Here is a 23493-nt window from a genome sequence, read left to right as displayed (position 1 = left end):
AGGAGGCTCCACAAATATCCCCATCCTTAATGGTGAGGAAGCCAAGCACATCAGTGCAAAAGATAATGCTGATGCATTTGCAACAATCTTCAGCCAGAAGTGCCGAGTGGATAATCCATCTCGGCCTCCCCCAGCTTCACAGATGCCAGTCTTCAGGCAATTTGATTCACTCCACATGATCTCAAGAAACAGCTGAAGGCACTGGATATTGCAAAGGTTATGGGCCCTGACAATATTCCGGCATTTGTACTGAAGACTTGTGCTCCAGAACTTGCCAGGCCCCTAGCCAAGCTGTTCCTATACAGCGACAACACTGGCATCTACAGGGCAATGTAGAAAATTGCCCAGGTACATCCTGTACACAAAGCAGGACAAATCCAACGATGCCAATTACCGCCCCAACAGTCCGCTCTCGATCATCAGTACAATGGAAGGTGTCATCAGCAGTGCTACCAGGCAGCACTTACTTAGCAATAACTCCTCACTGATGCTCAGTTTGGGTTCTGCCAAGGTCAGTCAGCCCCTGACCTTATTACAGCTTTGGTTCAAACATGGACAAGAGCAGAACTCCAGGGATGACAGTAACTGCCCTTGACATCAAAGCTGCATTTGACCGAATGTGCTATCAAGAAGCCCTAGCAAAACTGGAGTCAATGGGAATCAGGTGGAAAACTCGCCGCTGGATGGAGTCATACCTAGCACAAAGGATGATGGCTGTGGTTGTTGGAGGTTAACCATCTCAGTTCCAGGACATCACTACATGAGTTCCTCAGAGTAGCGTCCTTGGCCCAACCATCTTCAGCTGCTTCATCAATCACCTTCCTTCCATCATAAGGTCAGAAGTGGGGATGTTCACTCGTGATTTCACAATGTTCAGCATCATTCACGATGACTCAGGTATTGAAGCAGTCCTTGTCCAAATGCAGCAAGACCTGGACAATATCCAGGCTTCATCTGACAAGGGGCAAGTAACATTCGCACCATACAAGTGCCAGGCAATGACTATCTGCAACAAGGGAGAATCTAACCATTACCCCTTCATATTCAATGGCATTATCAATGTTGAATTCCCTATTAACAACATCCTGAGGGTTACCATTGACCAAAAATTGAACTGGACTAGTCATATAAATACTGTGGCTACAAGAGCAGGTCAGAGGCTAGGAATCCTGCGACAACTAACTCACCTCCTGACTCCCTACAAGGGACATGTCAAGAGTGTTATGGAATACTCTCCACTTGCCTGGATGAGTATACCTCCCACAACACTCAAGAAACTTGACAATATCTAGGACAAACCAGCCACTTGATTGGCACCACATCCAACAAACATTCACTCCCTTCCCCACTGATGTAGTGGCAGCAGTGTGTACCATCTACAAGATGCACTCCAGCAACTCACCAAGGCTCCTTCAGCAGCACCTTCCAAACCTGCAACCCCTACCACCCATAAGGACAAGGGCAGCAGATACATGGGAACGCCGCCACCTTCAAGTTCCCCTCCAAGCTACATACGATGCTAGCTAACATTGTCATTCCTTCACTGTCTCTGGGTCAAAATCCTGGAACTCACTCCCTTAGAGCACTGTGGGTGTACCTACACGACATGGACTTCAGTGGTTCAAGAAGGCAACTCACCACCACCTAAAAGAGTAATTAGGGATGGACAATAAATGCTGGCCTAGCCAACAACGCCCACATCCCATGAATGAATAAGAAAAGCCATACAGCAACGAGATAAATGGGAGATTTAAAAAGGGAAGAGAGGAAGGAAAAAAGTTTGATTCCTCACAAAGTTGGATAGGCGCAGGTCATCATGTCTCAGGAGATAAATTTAATTTGGAAATGGGTATATTTATCATGGGGTTTGACAGATGCTTCAGTTAGTTTTGCATCATGACTATGGCTGTAGAATAGAGTAGTTAACAAATTCAGGTTCTGCTTTACCTTTCCGATTGAAAACAAAGTGACCGTAGCCAACTTGACTCATCAGGTTGGCTCCCACAAAGTTTCATTCTGCCTTGTGGGTTCATTTCTTTCATAACAACCCCATAAACCACATGGTTTTCTTTAATGGAACTGCAGTTAGATTAGACATTGTCCTTAGACTATCACTCCATGATTTCCCATTGTAAACACACCCCATCTCTTTCTAAATGATGCAGTTGACATTGCTGAAATATTGAGCCTTGCAATAATATAGTTAATAGAGAAGTAAACCCACAGTGGTGATGTTTTATCATTGGCCTCAATGTTAAGAAGCTGTTTACTTGGCTGACTGTTGGATGGGAGTCAGATCTGCAATATCAAAACGGCAGGGCCTTCATGTCTCCAGGCTTGCCAAGTTCTTTGGCTGATTTAAGCCTCACCTGTGCCCTTCCCGCCTCACCTTGAATATTACGGCCATCGATCCTGTGTAGGTGATTCACATGCCCATCCCATGGCAGTGGTTCAATTTGAATCAACTCTGAATCAGCACCAAATTCTAGACTGCAATTTTGTAGTAATTGAAAATTTCCCAGCTGAGATTAATAGATTTTTGTTAGGTATTAATGGTTATGGAACTAAGGTAGGCCAGTAGAATTAAGGTACAACCATGATTAAATGAATGATGGAAAAGGCTCGACTGGCCGAATGTGGTTTCTATAATCCCCTCTAAACCCCTCTGCTTCTCCTTTCTCTCCGCTGTTAAGAAGCTACTACAAACCATCCTCTTTTGATAAAAACATTTTCATCACCCAAGTTCATTTTTCCCTTCTTCAACTCACTATCATTTTTTTAAACTAACACCTGTGATCCACTTTGGGATTCTTTTTACCTTAAAAGCACCTTAGAATTAAGAGTTCTTGTTCAGGAGTGAAAAGGGATAAAAGTTGGGGAAGGAATAAGGATGAGGATTGTGAAGGGCACAAAATGGAGAAATCTGTTAATTTTAAAATTGTCAGGCATGCTAGATGATAGTAAAAAAAAGAAACTGGTGCAGAGTCTTGTAAACTTGACATTCAGCTGTGTTCCTGAAGCAATGCAAATCAAAATGTCAACATTAAAACATTCCCATGTCATAATGGAAACAATTGACACATTGGTAATTTAAAAAAGGCAAGAGGGAAGGGAAAAAAAGAGTTTGATGGAACAAAGTTGGATGGACACAAGTCAGGATGTTTGATGACAAACATTGAATTTAAAAATGGATTTATTTATCGCTCAACTTAAGATGTTTTAATACTGTTGCACAATGGCTGTCCAACAGTTCATGAACTCGGGCCCATTTTGCCTTTCTGATTGAAAGCAAAATAACAATGGTTAACTTATCAGGTTGGCTTCACAGAGTTTCATTTTATCCTCTGGGTTCATATCATTTAAGCAGTCACATTAACCAGGTGATTTTCTATAATGGATCTGAGAATCAATCACCAAGTGTTCCAATTAGACATTGTCCTTCCTCCTTCCTATTAACTGATAATTGACTATGTGATTTCCCATTGTAAAAACACCACCCATCTATTTCTCGGCAACACTGTTAACGTTGCTGGAATGTTTGTTCCAATAATATTGTTAACGGTGGTGAAGTTTAATTATTAGCTTTGATTTTACCCCCCCACCTTGTTAAGAAATTATTAATTTGGGAGGCTAACCTGCAAAATACAAACAGCCAGGTCTCCACATCTGCAGCTTTGCTGGGTTCCACAGCTTATTTAGGCCTCGCTAGCACCCTTCTTGCCTCCTAGTAAATATCATGGCATTATTCCTGTGGGTGATGAACCCCAAACCTATGGTAATAGTTCAATTATCCAAATGCTAATAGGGTTCATTATACATAACAATTTTCAGCATTCATAAAAGTAAAAATACTGAATGAATTCCAAATTACATAACTCTGGCACTCCATCCATCACCTTTAACGTTCACTCCATTCACCACCGACACACATTGGCAGCAGTGTGTGCCATCTACAAGAATGTACTCCATTAACTCACCAAGGCTCCTTCGGCAGCACCTTCCAAATCTGCAACCCCTACTGCCCATAACGGTAGCAGATACATGGGAACACTACCACCTTCAAGTTCCCCTTCAGGCGACACATCATCCTGACTTAAATCACTGTTCCTTCACCGTCGCTGGGTCAAGATCCTGAAACTCCCTCCCTAACAGCAATGAGCATGTTTCTGCAACACATGGACTGCAGTGGGTGAAGAAGGTGGCTCACCACCACCTTCTCAAGGACACCTAGGGATGGGCAATTAATGCTGATCTAGCTAGCGATCCCCACATCCCATGAAGAAATAAAAAAAAACAAGCCAACAGCTTTCAGCATCTGATTTCATAAGCCAACACTATAATTTAGCAGCAAAAGTTATCAGGGGAAATGAATAAATTTTTTAATCAATCATTGCAGAGTGCAATTACATGTACAGACTGTTCTCTCATTGAGTTACTTATGGTAAGTTAGATATTTGCTGTATTATAAAGGACAGTGGTGTTCTATATAATGTAACATGTTATTATTCTGCTGAGAAAAAGTTCTATTCCTGCAAAACTTTATGATTGCTGTTGATGTTAAGTAATCACTTAAAGGCTGTAGGTCTGACCCCCCAACTTACTTGTTTTTAAAAAATGTACTTGGAGAGTTCAGTGAGGGCTTATAGATATTGTGATTTCTTGTTTGGGGTATCAATTGGGGTGTTTTTAGCTGCTTGGTGGAATTTGTTTATTCCAAATGATCCTATCTTTTTTTTAAAAGAAGTTTGATGCAGAAATTTTCACTTTGGCACAAATGTGACAGAGAATGTGGTGGACAGGAAGTTCCCAGTAGACATTAAACAGGGCCTGATTTTAACCCATTTAAAACCACCTATGGCACCAATATGAATAGGGAGAATGCAGAGGAGCAAGTTATCAGCCAAACAAACTTGGTTAGGCCAGAGATGTGGAGGCCCTGTCAATCTCAACAGCAAAGCCTCATTACCATATTGTTAGCCTAGTCCCAGGAGGCAGGTGGGAAAACTAGGGGCAGGAGTCCACAGTGGGAGCTTACAGGGATGGATATTCAGTGGAAACAATATTGGGCTAGGAGTCCACTACGGTGAATAATTCCAACAGTCACGCATGGAAAATGTATATTTTGACAATGGATGCTTGACACTTGTGGAATTATATCTAGCATGTGTTATTGACTTCAAAAGAGAAAATAGTTTTTAAAAAATCTACTGAATTTGTGTCTCTGTGATTTTCCTTACCTGCCATGTCCTTCACCCCAGCACAGAATCATCAGGTTAAACTTTCCATTCCCATGGTCTACAAGGTTTCGAGTGTATCTGCAAAAATACAAGATCAGATTATAGTGCGCAGATTAATATCAAGTGAGAATTTAGAAAAATGCGCAGACTCCATCTCAGATTTGTGGTTTGGTTAACTCCTGTACTTACTCACTAGCTGTTGAGGTTCAAGTGGGGAGGGACCCATAAGGTAAATCCAGTGATCTTGATGAGAAGCTTCATTCAAAGGAAGCGAGTTGGAGATAGGGTAATGTCTACTTTCTAATCCAAATTTCATTTGATTCTGCTGGGAGTGCTTTACTTAGCCTTATATCTCAGTGCTTTCTATGTTCTGGGGTAAGGTATAGTCATATTCTTAAATACATTTATGAGAGTGATAAAAAGCACTGAACCATGGAATATATCTAAAGGTAGGCTGAAATTTGTCATATCTATGATCCTGCACCAGCAGATAGATTAGGATTACCACAAACCCTACTTATGCAGAGCTTAAAAACAGTCCTTAAGTCAACACCCGCAGATGGATGGGGTACAGTAGTGAAATCCAAGGGCACCACAAAATACGCACTGAAATTGCTGGGTCAACGTTAAGTTATTTAATGCAACCACCAAGCAGACTCTTAAACAGGCAAACTATTATGTGGACACAGAAACCCAGGGTCACTGTTCAGGTCCTGAGGCAACATTGTGGAATTAGAATTTTTAAGAAGCTATGTGGACGTGTGGTTTGCTGGTTCTTGGCATCACAGGCACTGTTTCACAGCATTATTCCACACCTTGTGTAATGGGTACACAGGAGGTGGCAGTATTCAATATCAATGGTCTCCCACGCCCAACGTTCATCAAGCTATTGGCACCCAACATGAGATGATCAGTCCGAGGTACTCCACTGGTATGTCTCTACTTTCATTTCCTGAAAAAACTTCAGCTGTTTGCTCTCCCCAATTGGAAAATGTGATTTTAAAGCACTGTTGAACATTCCATTTGCAGCCACCACTGTGCAGAGTCAGGGAGCAGCAGACTAGGACACTTGTAAGCAGGAGCTCTGGGTTCAACAAGAAGCGGGAGCTAGAGAGAGGAAAGTCGGACTAGAAAGTACGGGATGGAGAGGAGAGCAGGTAAGATACGTACAGCACCATCCTTTACAATAACTTGTGCACTTTAAATCATGCCCCTTCCCCCACAGTGGCCTGCATTTCTAGTCTTATGCATTTTATTTTTTGCTAAGGACATGTATCTGACCTAAAAGTTCACTTTGCCTTGAAATTAATAATGATTACACAGGTCAGACTTGTCTGTGTCTGGATTCCCCTTATTGGGTAGAATAGAGATCTGACCATTTGCTGTCCTGGTCTGTGGAAGAGTTTGACGTGCTACAAGGGAACAGGCCTGAATCTGCTAGGGTTTCTGGGTCCAGGAATTTAAGCTAAACAGCCAGATGCCCATATCAGTATGGGTGCATATTGGACACCTGCTGGAGAACGTCTAAGAGAGCTGAGAAACTGTAATCAGTTAAAGCATTAAAACTGGCAAAAAAGAAAGTATGGGAAATTCTTGGATCAGTCTCTTTAAGCAAGACCGCAATTTAAATGTTACAGGTTCTGAGGTTTTGCAGATCATGACTTTGGTTTGGAAACCCACGAGTCCGCCCCACTTCTTTGTTACCTAGTCCTGGATTCAGGAATCTTGTCAACGTCCCTGCTGGCAGGGACCTGCAGGGAACTCAAAGAATGATCCTCAAGTGTTACTGGGTCCCCACCCTATTTGTTGCCCGTGTTTGGAGCCAAGGGCTATTGGTGCAGGATGGAGTGAGCTTTAGTCGGAGTTCGACCTCGCAATACGTAATCCTAATACTGAGTGGATTTGCGCTCCCAATACGTAATCCTAATACTGAGTGGATTTGCGCTCCCAATACGTAATCCTAATACTGAGTGGATTAGCGTTCCCCAGCCTGTGGAACGCTCAGTGTTGGGGCATGATGATGACATAATCCTTTTGAGAGAGAGAAAAAAAATCATTCACCCGTCACTCTTGCACCTTGCTGTCCATCTGCTCAAAAGTAGTTAGTGCTTGAAAGGAAGACAAAATAAAATCATTTTTATGCTTATGCTTAGTAAAAAAGGTTTATGTGATGCATCTGGTTCTGTTCCTTTGACAATGTTCATACCAACAACAGACACAAGAAATCCAGTATTGCATTGGTCACTCTAATTCATTTGGAGGGAAGTGGGTTTGAATAGATTTTGGACATGCTAAAGTTTTTAAGGGAACAAGGGTACATTTGACATCTAAGTTAACTATTAAACAGTTAACTTTTAAACAGTTTGTAAAACTGCTATGTAAAGATAAGCTATTACGAGCCTCTACATGATAACGGTTAGTACTTAGATTTTCTTATTAAAAAATAGGCTTGACATGGTGACATTTTTTGCGGAGAGTTGAGGGAAGGGAGCAAAATAAATTCCTTTTAGCAATAAGACATCAAAGATGATTTCAAAGCAACAATTCATTCGTGCTATTTGATATTTAATTAATATTGAACAAGGAGTGACAGGATTTCAGTTGTTGCATGACTGCCTGGTGTAACAAGAAGTTTTAGAAGGTTTTATTCCATCACTGATGTTGACCGACCAAACACAATGGGAGCACAAACAGGCACAGAATTTAAATATCACCTGCTTTCCATCCACTGCTCCAACAACAGGTACAATTCCTTAAAAGGTCAGCAGTGTAATAAAGGGACAGCTGTAGTGAGGCCACAATGTCCATGATCTGTCCTTGATTTTGAGTTGTCATAAATGAAAGTCAGAGAACAGTAGAGCAAGAGGACGAATTTGGCCCCAGCAGGTGGTGACGTGGATAGGTTGGAATGATGGTGAGTTGGTTATGGGGGGAGGAACCAGAGAGCGAGAAAGTGATTGACCCATGCCTATGCAGTCTGTTTTGCTGACTTTATCCATCAAGACCATTTCACAACACATCAAACATAGCCACAAGAATGGAATGTACTGGCAAGAAAATGAAGGGCTTTGTTTGTGAGGTCACCACGCAGAATGAAGAAAGAGGCTTTCATGACCTGTATGCTGAGTTTTTGTTGCAAATTTTGTGAATGTTGCCAAAACAATATGTGCAATATCAGTACTCACTGAAATGGAGACTCCAGATGTAGGTTCAGAGTCTAGCCAGACTCCCAGGCACAGTAGCAGATCTAGGATTTTGGCACGTAGGAGTTTGGAGTAGAAGTAGGCCATTCAGCCCATCGAGCCTGCTCTGCCATTCAATAAGATCATGGCTGATCTGGTTGTAGTATCAACTTGACCTTCCTGTCGACCCCCCTTGACCCCCTTGTCTATCAAAAATCTGTCTCAGTCTTGAATAAATTCAATGACCCAGCCTCCACTGCTTTCTGGGGACAAGAATTCCACATACTAACGGCCCTCTCTGAGAGAAAAGATTTCTCCACATCTCTCTCTTAAACAGTAGACTTCTTATTCTTAAACTGTGTCTTCTGGTTCTAATCTCTCCCACAAGTGGAAACATTGTCCTGACATCTACCATATCAAGTACCCTCAGGACCTTGAATGTTTCCACCACTCATTCTTTTAAACTCCAATGGGTATAGGCCTCACATGTTCAACCTTTCTTCATAAGATAAGCCCCTCACCCCAGGAATGAGTCAAATGAACAGAAACTCACCAAGGCTCCTTAGCAGCACCTTCCAAACCCATGACCGCTACCGTCTAGAAGGACAAGGGCAGCAGATAGATGGGAACACCACCACCTGGAAGTTCCCCTCCTAGCCACTCATCATCCTGAGTTGTAAATATATTGCCATTCCTTCACTGTCACTGTGTCAAAATCCTGGAACTCCCTCTCTAACAGCACTGTGGGTGTATCCACACCACAGGGACAGCAACGGTTCAAGAAGGCAGCTCACCACTACTTTCTCAAGGGCAATTAGGGATGGACAATAAATGCTGGCCTAGCCAGCGACGCACAAATTTTAAAAATCTTCTCTGGATTGCTTCTAATGCAATCATTTTTTCCAAATAAGGAGACCAAAAACTGTACACAGTACTCCCGATGTGGTCTCACCAATGCCCTGTACAGTTTCAGTCAAATTTCCCTACTTTTATATCCCACTCCCCTTGCAATAAAGGCCAACATTCTATTTCCCTTCCTAACCACTTGCTGTATCTGCATGCTAACCTTCTGTGATTCATGTACCAGGGCACCCAGACACCCTCTGCACCACCGAGTTCTGCAATTTCGCTCCCCATTTAAATAGTATACTGCTGTTCTATTTCATCCTGAAAGTGAACAAGTTCACATTTTTCCACATTATACTCTATCTGCCAAATTTTTACCCACTCCCTTAACCTGTCTCTATCGCCTCGCAGACCCTCTACCTCCTCTTGACAGATTTCTTTCCTGCCTATCTTGGTGTCTCAACAAATTTAGTTAGGCATTTGCAATGACAGTCAGCAGATTTTAGATGCTCAACTTAGGGAGTTAGGAGTGAAGAAAAATGCAATATAATATAAGCTCAGTAGTACCCTTCTCATCACTGACTCAGAATATTGTGGGTTTAAGCACCATGTTAAGTCTAAAATACATAATTTGAGCTGATGTTTTAGTGTAGTGCTGAGATAGTGCTACATTGTCTCATTTGAAAGACAGCACCTGGACAATGAGGTCCTGTCTGCATGGTCAGGTGGATATAAAAAGCACCATAGTAATATTGATGAAGAAAAGGGAGCAAGGCATTGCGGTTATTGAATATGAAAGTAGGGAGGTTATGTGTCAGGTGTATAGGGCATTGGTGAGACCACATCTGGAGTAATGTGCACAGTATTGCTCTTCTTATTTAAGAAAGGATGTAAATGCATTGGAAGCAGTTCAGAGAGGGTTTACTTGGCTAATATCTGGAATGGTTGGCTTGTCTTATGAGGAAAGGCTGCACAGGCTAGGCTTGTATCTGCTGAGGTTTAGAAGAATAAAAGGCAACTTGATTGAAACATATAAGATCCAGAGGGGTCTTGACATAGTGGATGTGGAAAGGATGTTTCCTTTTTTGGGAGAATCTAGAACTAGGGGACACTGTTTAAAAAGAAGGCAGAGATGAGGAGAATTTTTTTCTCTGAGGGTCAGGAGTCTTTGAAACTCTCTTCCTCAGAAGGCAGTGGAAGCAGAGTCTTTGAATATCTTTAAGGCAGAGGTAGATAGATTCTTGATATGCAAGGGGGTGAAAGGTTATCGGGGGTAGACAGGGATGTGGGGTTGAAGTTACAATCAGATCAGCCTTGATCTTATTGAATGGCGGAGCAGGCTCGAAGGGCCGAGTTACCCACTCCTAATTCGTATGTTCATATCATTTATCTTAAATTCCACAATAGATCAACTGTTCACCATTCACATAGTTGTTTGTGAACCTTGTTGTGCCAGGCTTGCCTACAAAACAACAGGGACTTGCAATTCAATAGTAACTAATTGATTGCAAAGAAGCTTATTGTGTCTGTTAAATCCTCAGGACATCTCAAAGTGCAAGTTTTTTTTTTATTGTTTTGTTTTTGGGAAAAAACATCTTCCTCCATATGGTGATATCCCTCTTGGGATTTTGAGGGGCATAAAGTATGCGGAACCCAGATCTATGTGGATTCCACCCTTATGTACAATACATTAGATACTGCACATGTTCCACCACCTCTAACTGCAGTCAGCTTTTGGATGTGGCTGGAATCCTTCCGAGGCTTTCCTGGTGTTTCTGGTCATTCCACCTTTCTTCATAGTCAGTGAAAGTCACCCCTGATGAAAGATGGCATAGTTTCCATTCTTAGCCCTCTTAAGGCCTCAAACAATTCATGAAGTGAAGCTCATCAATTCCATTACAATGCAGGCTACGGCCTGGCAAAACATTGTCAGTTTATATATTTTAGGAGTTCCAAAAGAATGGATTGATAATTTTGCAAGGGTGGATTGAGAGAAAATTTCCTCTCCGTCACCACTGGCAGAGAAATACTTGTTGTTTTCCCTTCAGATTCATTTAATGTGCTTTGTAAACAAGACAGAAGTGGAAGATCAATTTAGATCAATTCGCACTGATACGCAAGAGAGATTAGAGATAATAAAATGTCCAATTCTTTTGAGAAAAATAGCAATAAATCTGCCAAAATAAATGTTGTTTGGGCCCTGACACGCTGGTCACCAAGTAATTTCCATCACCTGTGCCCTTGCATTGCCAATCTTAATAACATATTTGGCACAGTGTGCTTGGTCTCTGTCTGACAGTAATCACTGCTGATTATTTTTTAAAAAGTGAGCTTATAACATTTAACACCTACTCAACATTTCCAGAATTCCAAACTTGAGGTTTTGCTTAACAAGTAAGTAACAAGGTCAGCGAGCATAGGGGTGAAGGATGAATGGGGCTTGGTGATTTTTCCCTTGGCAATTGTGGACAATAATTGTGCAGAATACAGAAGACTATAATCAGTTTAGAGACAGTGCTAGGAACATTCTGCAGTAGACAGTTAACTTGTCTAGGCATACAAATCTTCCTTTCAACACAACAATTGCTTTCTCAATCCTCATATGAGACTGGATTTAAGTTTCACTGCAGCACTTCCTGCAACACTGGTGGTCCAATGCTGTGGTGTCAAGAACCAGGGCAATATTGGGTAACCTTTACCACCGGTAGCCAAATTGTGACCTGCCTTCGAGTCTGAAAAGAGGTGATCTTAGACTGCCTCAAGGTAAAGGAGCTCAAGGCAGCTTTCTGCAGACTGGCATCAAGGTGAAGGAAGCCATGCCTGTGGTCATCTCTGCAGTTCAGCATTACAAGACAACTTATTAAGTTTACAAACCTGGTGCTCGTATTCTGTTAACCCAAATTAAACAATTAGCTGGTTTGATCAAACTTTTTCACGTTTGTCGTGGCTCGAGGAGCTTGATATTGCAGCGCACTATCCCCAGTGAGTCATGACACAAGCAACATGAGAGCATTAAATTTCACAGTATTCTGTACCTTCCATTGTCTGTAACAAAAGCTACAGAGGACCTAGCTTATAATAATATTCTAATACCATATAACTTACGTGGAATGACATTTCTGCTTGAGACAGTCACTTGAGAATTGGATTAGGTATTGGCCTTTCAGGCCTGGGACTTGGGTTCAATTTCAATTCAGATGGATAATCTGTTTAACACTTGTAAGGGCCAATTCCTAGGCTACAGATATCCACAACAGATAGCTGGCGTGAGGGAAGGAAAACATCAGCGGGATGGCTGAAATATGTCACTGGAATGGAAAAGAGGGAGCTAACCACTCTGTACCCAGCCCCAGGAGTCCCAGATTCAAAACATGCGAAGTAGAAAGGTTTTCCATTCCCCAACGCTATATTGCCCCGGACCCCACTTTGATCAGCATAAAATTCACATCAAAAAACCAATTTTGCTTGTACAAGTGCAGCAGTAATTTATTCATTCTTGTAGCCCATTAGAACACTAAAATAAGCACTATGATTTTTTTTTCCATTGCTTATTAACTGAGTCTTTGAGAAAATTTTTTCCTCACATTTTCCACTGAGCTTGTGAAGGAATGCAGCTATAAACAGGAATTATTAAGATAATTCAGCCATAAAAAAGGAGATTTAAAAAGAGTAATTCTCTTATGAAGTAGGGATTAAAAGTTAAAGATAGAGTTCATCTGTTGGACAAAGGTTTAAAAGTTTAAAAACATGCCTATGCATAATTGTGTGTTCAGGGACAACAACATCCTGCAGCATAGAGTATAACACAAGGCAGTTCTGAAAAACAGGAACTGGCCTTTACATCACCTCAGCAAGGTAATGGTAAATTGTAAGATACTACAACCTATCAATGATAACCTTAAGGAGGACCCTAAGCAACTTGTTAACTGAATCCTGGAAACTGAGTGTTGCAAGGAAGTGACCACTGTCTGCAGCTCAGTATCCTGTTTGATTGAAAGATGTTGATGAAAAACAAAGAACATGGTCTAGCCTTAGTGCTTAACATGCTTCCTGCTAGTTTAATTCTTTTAGGTTATAAATATTAGAATATTTTGGATTCATTGGATTCACTCCAGCACCTATCAAGGAAAAAAGTAGTTGCTGTAGTGTAGTGATGATAGTTCCCCCCCCCCGTATTTGAGATTGTGGTATCTTGCTAGAATCGGTAGCATTCTTCTTGGGGATTTAAGGTAAAAACTGCTTTAAATATTGATGTAGCACTAATGAGACTTGGATTCTCTATTAGAAACAAGATTATATTTACTTTTCCTAAAACTGTCAATGTTGCGATTGAATTATCAAAAGCGAATTGCATGTTTTGTTCTTTAATAAACTCTTATATAATTTAGAAAATATATCGTCTCAAAGTCTCCTGTATCTGAACTTGAAAATCCATCTCCGTACACTCTTCAGTGGAGGGGTACATTGTGGAGGAGAGATGCCTGGACCCTTATAATATCTGGGTTATAATCTAGCTAAAAATGATTAAAAAGGCTATCTAGAGGATGGTAATATTCTCTGGTGGTTCCTTTCCTTCAGGTAGAGTTAGATCGGTTCTTCAGACCCACTTAAGGTTGAGAAAGACAGGCCTGTCAGACACTTAAGTGAGAGCGATCATCCAAGGAGTATGCATGATCCAGACCAGTCACAAAAAGGGGCTAGGATCATAATCCACTTCAAGACATGTGCCATAGCCTTTACAAATATGGTCAATTTAGCAGTGACTGAGAAACTCTAGTAAATGAACTACTAATTCTGTGTAATTAAACAATCTAGAAAAGCCCTCACCCTCTATATAGTTCAAATTTATACACTCTGCTTCTATTGAGTGGTAACATTTAAAGCACTGGATCTGCCTATTTAAAAATTAGAAATGATAGTTTGGAAAGGTTTTTTCTTAGCATTGCTTCTTTTAACCTAGTGGATTTAGGAAATTAATGGATGCGAAGTGTGCCAGGACGTTAAAAAAGATACCCTAAATGCAAGTGGAACAGCCAGAATGGTCTGCAACAGGGTGAATCCCCAAGGCTCTATGAGCTAGATAGCAGGGAAGTCCATGCCACTTATAACGGGAGTTCATCTTAGAGAATCAGGGAATTTTATTTTCTCTGGACAGAATGCACAGAATTGACTACCCAATTTTCCCACATAACAGTCACTGTACCTTAAAGATAACTAATTGGTGGCGAAAGGCTTTGGGAAATCCAGAGGGTGTAATAAATTGCAATGTAAATGCAGGTTTCTTCTTTTTGTCATTTGAGGTTGGGAAGGCAATGCGCAGCTGTGACCTCAAGACATTGACACAGTTACACATGTGACTCTTCCATTTCAGGTTAAAAAGGCCATGCATGTCATCTTGTTTCAGACAAAAATGTTTAATATTTAAACAGGCTGTGTACACAATGGTGAAATTACAGTGGGGTTACTACAGTTAATGTAGAGCAAGAACACAAACATGCTGAAAACAATCTGTGCAGTAAACAGATCTTGGGCAGACTTAGGGGTCAGCAATCCATTATGAATTAGAAATTAATCCCTGGTCACTGCTGCAAGCAACAGTGCAAAGAAATTATTGGGCAATAAAATTTGTAATTTTTCATTTTCTTATTACTTACACAACCTTAAAATTACTGTAGGCTAGCACATTTAAGATACAAGTCTTTTTTTTTTAAATTCATTCACGGGATGTGAGCATCACTGGATAGGCCAGCATTTATTGCCCATCCCTAATTGCCCTTGAGAAGGTGGTGGTGAGCTGCCTTCTTGAAGCGCTGCAGTCCATGTGGTGTAAGTACACTCAGTGCTGTTTGGGAGGGAGTTCCAGGATTCTGACCCAGCAACAGTGAAGGAATGGTGATATATTTCCAGGTCATGATGGTGAGTGTCTTGGAGGGGAACTTCCAGGCTGTGGTGTTCCCATATTTCTGCTGCCCTTGTCCTTCTAGATGGTAGTGGTCATGGGTTTGGAACTGCTATCTAAGGAGCCTTGGTGAGTTCTTGCAGATATAGATGGTACACACTGCTGCCACTGTGCATCGGTGGTGGAAGGAGTGAATGTTTGTGGATGGGGTGCCAATCAAGCGGGCTGCTTTGTCCTGGATGGTGTCAAACTTTGAGTGTTGTTGGAGCTGCACTCATCCAGGAAATCATCAGCAAACATCCCCACTTCTGACCTTATGATGGAAGGAAGGTCATTGATGAAGCAGCTGAAGATGGTTGTAGCTAGGACACTACCCTGAAGAACTTGCTTGGTTTCTTAGTATATGAAGGTTTTAACCTTTTTAAATGGAAGTTAACGTGTTTGTTAAAATAGCAGCCACGGCAATGTCATGTTATTAGTGAGCAAATATTGTACACAGTGCGGCAATGTTCCCTCCGATTCTGTTTTGTTGTGCACAGCCTGTTTGCTGCCTTGCACAGTATCTTTAAGGTTGCATGATGAGCACACGTTAAAAGAAAACACTGACATGCATGATGTGTTCTGCATTGTTGCACAGCCGCATACCTAAGCTGCGTAGGTGGAAATGTTGCACTGGGGTATATCTTGACCTTGTGCAATAGTTTTACACTTCTCCTGATTTTATTTCCATTCTGGAAACCAAAATTGGGAGGGATGTAAAGTGATGAAATATAATGGCTATTCATTATCACTTGTTTTACACAATTGAACAAAATCAAGATCTATGCTAGTATGTTCTGGGCTAACAATTGCAAATTATTCAGCACAAATTTAGGTGTCGTCTTCTGTAGCTATCCTGGCACTGGGCTTGAACTAGATTCAGCTGAACAAATACATAAACTGTGAAAATTAATAGGGAAACTAAGTTCAATGCAACTTTAATTTTATCTGTTCAAATGAGGTCATACCTCTTCTAGTTAAAAGAAACTCCTGTAGACATTTGAGTCTTCTACCTGCATTGAAATACATGCTACTTTCGCTAGGAAATTTCTTGAGGCTTCTCTTGATCTGCTGCCATGATTTTGCCTCAAGTTTGACAGAATCCCCAATTAGAGATGTAAGCAAGCTTTCAGTTCAACTTCCAGCAAAGGTGTGGTGGTGGAAAGGGTCAAATTATTTCCCTGCTCCACTGTCGGCTGTCCCTTGATTCACGGATGACGTCCATTCAGGATCACGGGTTTCTGCCATGGGTCTTCATGTGACTGACCAGGCTGATTCTTGATTTGCAGATCCTTGGGCACATGGGGCAGGACATCCCACGAGGTAGTGGGATCTGCCGTGTGGGATTTGATTCCTTTTCTTCTGTGCTGCCATTCTGCCTCATCAAGACTCAAAGTGTGATGCAGCTTTTTTTTTTAATTCATTCATGGGATGTAGGCATCACTGGCTAGGCCAGCATTTATTGCCCATCCCAAATTGCCCTTGTTCAGAAGGCATTTAAGAGTCAACCACATTGCTGTGGGTCTGGAGTCACGTGTAGGCCAGACCAGATAAGGACAGCAGATTTCCTTCCTTAAAGGGCATTCATGAACCTGATGGGTTTTGGATTCATAGTCATCATTACAGAATGAATTCAAATTCAAACCATCTGCCATGGTGGGATTTGAACCCAGGTCCCCAGAGCATTACCCTGGATCTCTGGATTATTAGTCCAGCAACAATACCACTATGCCAGCCAGGTCGGTTTTTACAACAATGGTTTCATGGTCATCCATGGAAGTTTTGAATCAATTGCATCCCACCATCTGCCATGGTGGGCTTCGAACACGGGTCCCCAGAGCATTACCCTGATTACTAGTTCAGCGACAATACCAGTACGCCAACGCCTCACCTTTGATGGACTAGTTGCCACCATTCTGAACGACTGGTAGCAAGCTCCTCCCAGTCATTAGATCAACACTAATCACACTTCAAGGAGAGCTTCAGAGTGTCTTTGTGGCATTTTCTTTGCCCTCCTTGGACCGTTGGACCTGGAGAGGTCAGATAACAGGACCTGGTTTGAGTTGGGGGTGGCTGGGTTTCAGCCATCTAGGCACAGTGTCCAGTCCACTAAAGCTGATTCTGCAGGAGTCCCTAGCATCCAATGCTCCAATCTGCACTTTGCTTAGGGTTAATTGGAATCTTACCTAAATTATTATGGTTAAACCCTTTGGATCATTAGAAAAGACAGTAGGCTGGGCTATTCCGTGCCCGCTGGCTTGGGGAGTGTTCGGTGACGTGAGCAATCTGGCGCAATCGGTTTCACGACGTCGTGAAACCAGTTAGTGATCGTCCCTCAGCTCGCCAATGGTGGGCCGCGTATTCCACCATCGGATGTCAGGAACCTCATTGTAATGAAGCAGCATGTCTGCATCATCTCCCCCCGCTGCTAGATTGTCTGTCCACGTCAGTGGGAAAACACGCTGACATGTTTCACAACAGCACATAAGCGACGTGCACCTGGCAGGCTGCACTTTGCTCTGGACTCCAAGGTTTGTTTGCCTATCTTGCTGTGGACAGTACTCAGTGTCATCAGTGCCAAGCTTTACAGACAATACCACATCACTTTTAGGAGGGCTTATGAATAGGTCTCTACCTACCAGATCAGCCATATGTGGGTGACTTTTCAATGGCTGCAGGACTAGGGCTTGCTTGGCAAAGGGGGAGAAGACGCTGCAGGATGAGGGCTTTACTGGGGAAGCAGGGTAACCCAGAGTGTGAGTGGGGCAGATGTTGATCTGTACAAGTGGCCTCAAGATACTGAGGAGGCAGTGTCTAGAGGAGATAGGGCAGATGAACATGTGAGGGTGTGTATGTGAGAATGGGTGATGTTGTCCCTTGAGCTGGCAGTGAGTGAGATGCCAGTGAATGTGTGATGGGCTTGAGTGTGTGACTTGGGAGTGATGAGATGGTTGCCATACCCTGGCTGCACGGATGAGATCATTAATCCTTTATCTGCATTGCATGGTCAAGGTTGACCTCTTCTGTGCAGCATTGACACTGATCACTGCCACCACCTCCCAAGCCTGGTTGGTCATGCCGCTTCGCATCCTGTGGCCAAAGCTGGGGTATAGGACATTGTGGCAGGCCTCCACAGCATACAAAACATGTTCCTGTGATGTGTCACTAAAGCTAGTGGCTGCAGTCTTTTTGCCTTTCTTGGACATCTTTCCTGCAGTAGTCGTGGGCTGGAAACACAGTTGTGTGCACGCAGTTGGATTTTAAATATGGCACATGGCGTGATGAAGCGGTGTGGTGGGCAAATGAGAGCCTACCTGCCACCGAAATGGCATGTTTCCCGGGAATGCATAACCCAATGCTGGGTGGATTTGGGAGAATACAGTGTGAAAACCTGCCATCGTGGTTGGCATTCCGCCCAGTAATCTCAGCACTGTGCGAGTTGAGATCTTCTGATCTCAAATGCTGTGGCTTGTTTCAGACAAGAGAGTGATTGCAGAAAGAGGAAGTTAACAAGCATTTGCGTACATGTTAGCAGATCATCTGGAAGTGCCAGTATTACTGGGCCTTGGATTGTGCATTTATGCTTGTAATTTTTCCCTTCACTGTGTTACTCCCAATATTAGTTTCCTAGAGGTCACTGGTGGGAGAGTGTAGGTCAGGAGAGAGGGAGAATCACATGAAAAGTTGTCCCAGGCTACTCGGCATTCACAATGATGCTCAGAGAATGGTCCCAATTTTAACTCCGAAGAAGAGTCATACGGACTCGAAATGTTAACTCTGTTTCTCTCTCCACAGATGCTGCTAGGCCTGAGCTTTTTCAGCATTTTCAGTTTTTATTTCAGATTTCCAGCATCTCCAGTACTTTGTTTTTATTACCTAATTTTAACTGTCCTGCCTAACAGAAACTGTGGTGAGGCAGAGCAATTAAAATGAGGAAAGTGACTTACCCCCTTCCGATGCTGATGACATGATCTGCTATTTCAGTCAAAGATATTAGTGGGACAGCAGTGATGACTTCCCTGTCTGGCCAGAACACTTATCTAATTGTTAGGGACTGATCTTGTGGGCTCCTGATTGCAGCCTTTTGCAAGGAACCTTGCCAGGTAGGAGCAAGACTGCAATGAAATGAGGTTGGAAATAGAAATTGAAAATGCTGGAAATACTCAGCAGGTTTGGCAGCATCTGTGGAAAGAGAAAAGGAGTTAACATTTCACTGACCTTTTGTTCTCAACCTGTAATGTTAACTGTTTCTCTCCAGAGATGCTGCCAGACCTGCTGAGTATTTCCAGCATTTTTGGTTTTTATTTCAGATCTCCAGCAGCCACAGTATTTTACTTTTGTAACGAGGCTGAATGCAGACACCTGGGTACACCACTCACTTTGGAGCTTGCATGCACTGTATGTCTCTCCCTGCCCCTTTAAAATTGGGTCGAATGATTTCATTGGGTTACTGTCCCATTGCTACCCAATCTCAAACACTTTGATGAAATTTATTGTTTGCTTCATTCTTTGTTGCAATATATAGTCGGCAAACATCCTCTCTGATTCTCCACCCAGCATGACTGCCTCATTTTTGAAGATTACTTTGGAATATGCACACAACATAGCTGCAGTTTGAGAGGGAGATTACTTCTTTGTTTAGTGACAGCTTTCTGTCTATCACAATGAAATGCTAGTTCTAAATTTTATTTTGTAAGTGGTAATGTGCATTTATATAGCACCTTTAATGTCAAGGCAAACCCAAGGTTTTACATAGGGTTTAAGGAAAATATGCCAAGCCCGGAAGGGAAAGGTGACCAAAAGCTTAGGGCTTTTGAGATTTTTTAAAAAAAAGATGGAGAGGGTAGCGAGGGAGTTCCTGAGAACAGGACTCAAGCTGAAAGCTTTGCTACTAATGGGCTTTGGTAGGGACCAATGCTGGAAATACTCAGCAGGTCTGGCAGCATCTCTGGAGAGAAACAGTTAACGTTGCAGGTTGAGAACGAAAGGTCAGTGAAATGTTAACTCCTTTTCTCTTTCCACAGATGCTGCCAAACCTGCTGAGTATTTCCAGCATTTTCAATTTCTATTTCCGACCTCATTACATTGCAGTCTTGCTCATACCCGGCAAGGTTGCTTGCAAAAGGCTGCAGTCAGGAGCCCACAGGATCAGTCCCTAACAATTAGATAAGTGTTCAAAAGGATGAAGTCAAAGGAACAGAGCATGTGAGCAGGTTATACCACTGATCAGCTGCCTCATTATCTCCAGTGTTTTTAAACACAGTAATTGATTCACAATGATACTGTACTTGTTTTTTGTCCTAAAAATTATTTGCATTTGAGTTTGCCAAGAGAGCAAGACATTTTGCACAAGACAATTTCTTAGCTGAGGTCTAATACATTAGTTAGATAAATATAGTTTGATCTCTGGACTTGAAATTTTAATCTTAGTCTTATGAAAACAATTTAGGCAATAACTTAATAGCCACATTTAAGTTTGCTTGTCTAATGGGAGTAGGATGAGAGGCGGGGTTAAAATGACAGGCACGCTTGTCATGCCAATGCACTGCAGCTACCAACTACCTATGGGCATACTTAATTTTTTTTTAAGGAAGACCTGTGTTTTTAAAAGAAATACAAGTAAAGACTGACCAAAAGATGGTTGATAATGTTAACTGATCACTTTCTGGAGAATTCCTATGTGGATTATACTGACAGACCTGTCCTGGGAGAACATGGAATGTCGCACCTGAAAAGATATCATGGCCTTCTTCAAACAGAAATACTTGAAAGAAGGGCATGGAAAATGCAGAAGACTGGATTTTAATCTCCTGTGGTTATGAAGACAACGTAAAATGTTCTGATATGAATGCAAGACATGGCTATTTCTCCTCCCGGGAATACATGAAGAAAATGAGTTCAAAAAGTTGGCTGCAGACCAGTATGTGCGTGTGAAAGAAACAAGAAAAATCACCAGTTAGACACCCCTGCAAAGACAGGCAGGCAATTTCTCTCTCTCTCCTGGTGGGGGAGGCAAGTGTGTTCTAGCAGAGACCAAGAGCAAAAAGAAAGAAGACAGCCTCTTCAATTACCCTGCAGTTCCGAGTTGTGACTGAACAGTAGGAAGAATGCCCCAGGGTGTGGGGATTTTCTGAAAATGTTAGAATTCCAAGAATTGGCATGTAAGAGGCCAACATTCCTTTGCAGAGCAGTGTTGTACAGTATTACTGTGCATAGATTAGGTACAGCATTTGTCTGTGTTAACAGCTACTTAAACATTTCAACCATATAAATACAAGTCCTTTAGGTATCAATACAGAATGTTATTTCTTATCGACAAGATTCCATACACGAAACAAACAGAAACACAAATTCAATGTTCATATAAACAAAGCCATGTTGGCAATGTTGTGTTACCGAGTATAGCTTTACAAACTTAAACAATAGATCTACTTTTGAGAATATTAATAAAACTATCTATACCCAAAGAATGTCAGCTGTTACACAAGATTCAGCATTTAGGAAAAAGTTAGTTTTAGGTTGATGGAGAGCAATTTAAGGTTGAGAATCCCAATGTCAACTTTTTATATTCAAATCAATATTATTTTAATACGAGCCTCTGTTCGTAATTACCTTTGAAGAAATGTAAAATAATTGAATTGGTTAGTTTAGCTCTGAGGCAAAACCCGTTTCATGAATGTGTCCAGCAAATCTTTCATTCGTTTGCCCCCAACCAAAAAAGTCCCATTAGTTTAGATCACAGAGGTGAACGTGGCTCCCTGCTCTTTTTATTCTTAAATAATAAAATGCTAAAATTTTACCACGAAAACAGCGCTCCGTTGAGATCCCCAGACCTCTCCAAAAGACTGAAGGTGCCTGTGCCAGCTGCTCACCTGCAATTCAACCAAATTAATAAACCTACACATGCAAGTCTGAGGAGTGAGTGTTGCAGGCTATGTGACTGTGAACGCACATAAATATCCTGAAAACAACCAGTTTTCAATAACGTTTGCTATCAATGAATTGACAAAACAGATACAGAGCAATGATTTGCAGGCATCCAGTCTACATCGACTCCTAGAAGAAAACACGGTTGTAAATTGTCAGTTGCATACATGGCAAAGTTATCCATCGACGCACTCACATTGTAATACATGAACCCATCAATTAGTCAATGCATTAATTTATTCGTGGTGGGGGGTGAGGGGAAACGAGATTAATCTCATACGTAACTGAGCGTTTTCGTCTTGTCAAAATTGGAAAAATCTCCCCCCGCCCTCATGGAAAAACGTTGCTAAACGTTGCAACATTATAGCACCTGTTGCAACAATTTGACAGGATCAACACTTGAAACGCGTCAATTGAGCCCCCTGATTATCAAACGTCCCACGCAGATTGGATTTCACCAATCTGAAACTATTGTTCTTCTTTTGCAACATTTAATGAAGAAAAATATGTATGCGGTGACAAAAGTTCCAGTCCCAGGTACGATTTACCTTTGACCCTGTTTCCAGTATTGAATTTGTCATCTGCCCTTTAATCTCAATGCTGAGGATTACCGGTAGGTTACCAAGTGGGTTACCTGTACTGGTCGAACTTTGCGAATTTACTCCAATCTGCAGGGTTGCTTTTATAAGATTCCATCAGAGCGTGCACTTCTTCCACGTTGACTTTGTCACTGGAGAAGATTTCATGAAGTTGTTTAATCAGATTCTCTAACGTCTCCGGTACTTGGATCTGCGTCTGATTCATCTTTATTCCGCGTTTTTTTTTGGTGAACCGAACGAACGGCAGATCAGACTAAATGAAATAAAGGTGACATTGAAACTGCAGCAAAGTACTTTATAAGAAGCTTGGAAAAATTGTGGGCGGTCTTCGCGACAGAGGGCGGAGTTCCATGGAATTAAAGTCGGGAATTTAACAATACATGACGATTGGTTGCCTGCATTCTGAACTGATGACTCAACATATCAAATCGTCTGGACGCTCACAGTTTAATATTTTGTGTCAAAATAATCTGGTATTCTGCTTAGTTTTTGGAATTTTTTGTTGTTCAGTTTACGATAGGAACATAGCCCCAAGGCCCTGGTGAAATCTTACAGATGATTCACATTTCTTTAGGTTCATGAAATGAATGATGATGCACTCCAGAGTTATGCCACATTATTGAAACAATTTTACATGTTCCTTATACTATTGAAGACTGGCAGGATTTAAGCTCCACTGTATCTCAATCATTGTTTGATTCAGAAGGGCACTCCCACATACTGACTTCCTCCCAACTAAAGCATGCAGCCATTATCAGGGTTCA

General features: G+C 41.8%; 1 protein-coding gene across 1 annotated transcript in view; it reads right to left on the bottom strand.

Moving 5' to 3' along the window:
• Positions 1-23003, bottom strand: part of LOC121287121 (cysteine dioxygenase type 1-like) — a 34871-nt gene extending 11868 nt beyond the window's left edge. The window contains exons 1-2 of the mRNA XM_041204687.1: positions 22765-23003; positions 5238-5315 (exon numbers count right to left, since the gene is read on the bottom strand). Of these exons, the coding sequence (XP_041060621.1) occupies positions 5238-5315; positions 22765-22934 (248 nt within the window). The 5' untranslated portion in view covers positions 22935-23003. The remainder of the gene's footprint in view (positions 1-5237; positions 5316-22764) is intronic.
• Positions 23004-23493: the final 490 nt, after the last annotated feature.

The sequence above is a fragment of the Carcharodon carcharias genome, chromosome 14 (assembly GCF_017639515.1).
Source record: "Carcharodon carcharias isolate sCarCar2 chromosome 14, sCarCar2.pri, whole genome shotgun sequence".
NCBI classification, from domain to species: domain Eukaryota; kingdom Metazoa; phylum Chordata; class Chondrichthyes; order Lamniformes; family Lamnidae; genus Carcharodon; species Carcharodon carcharias.
Note: the sequence above shows the minus strand (reverse complement) of the source record. Positions and strands in the feature narration are given on the sequence as shown.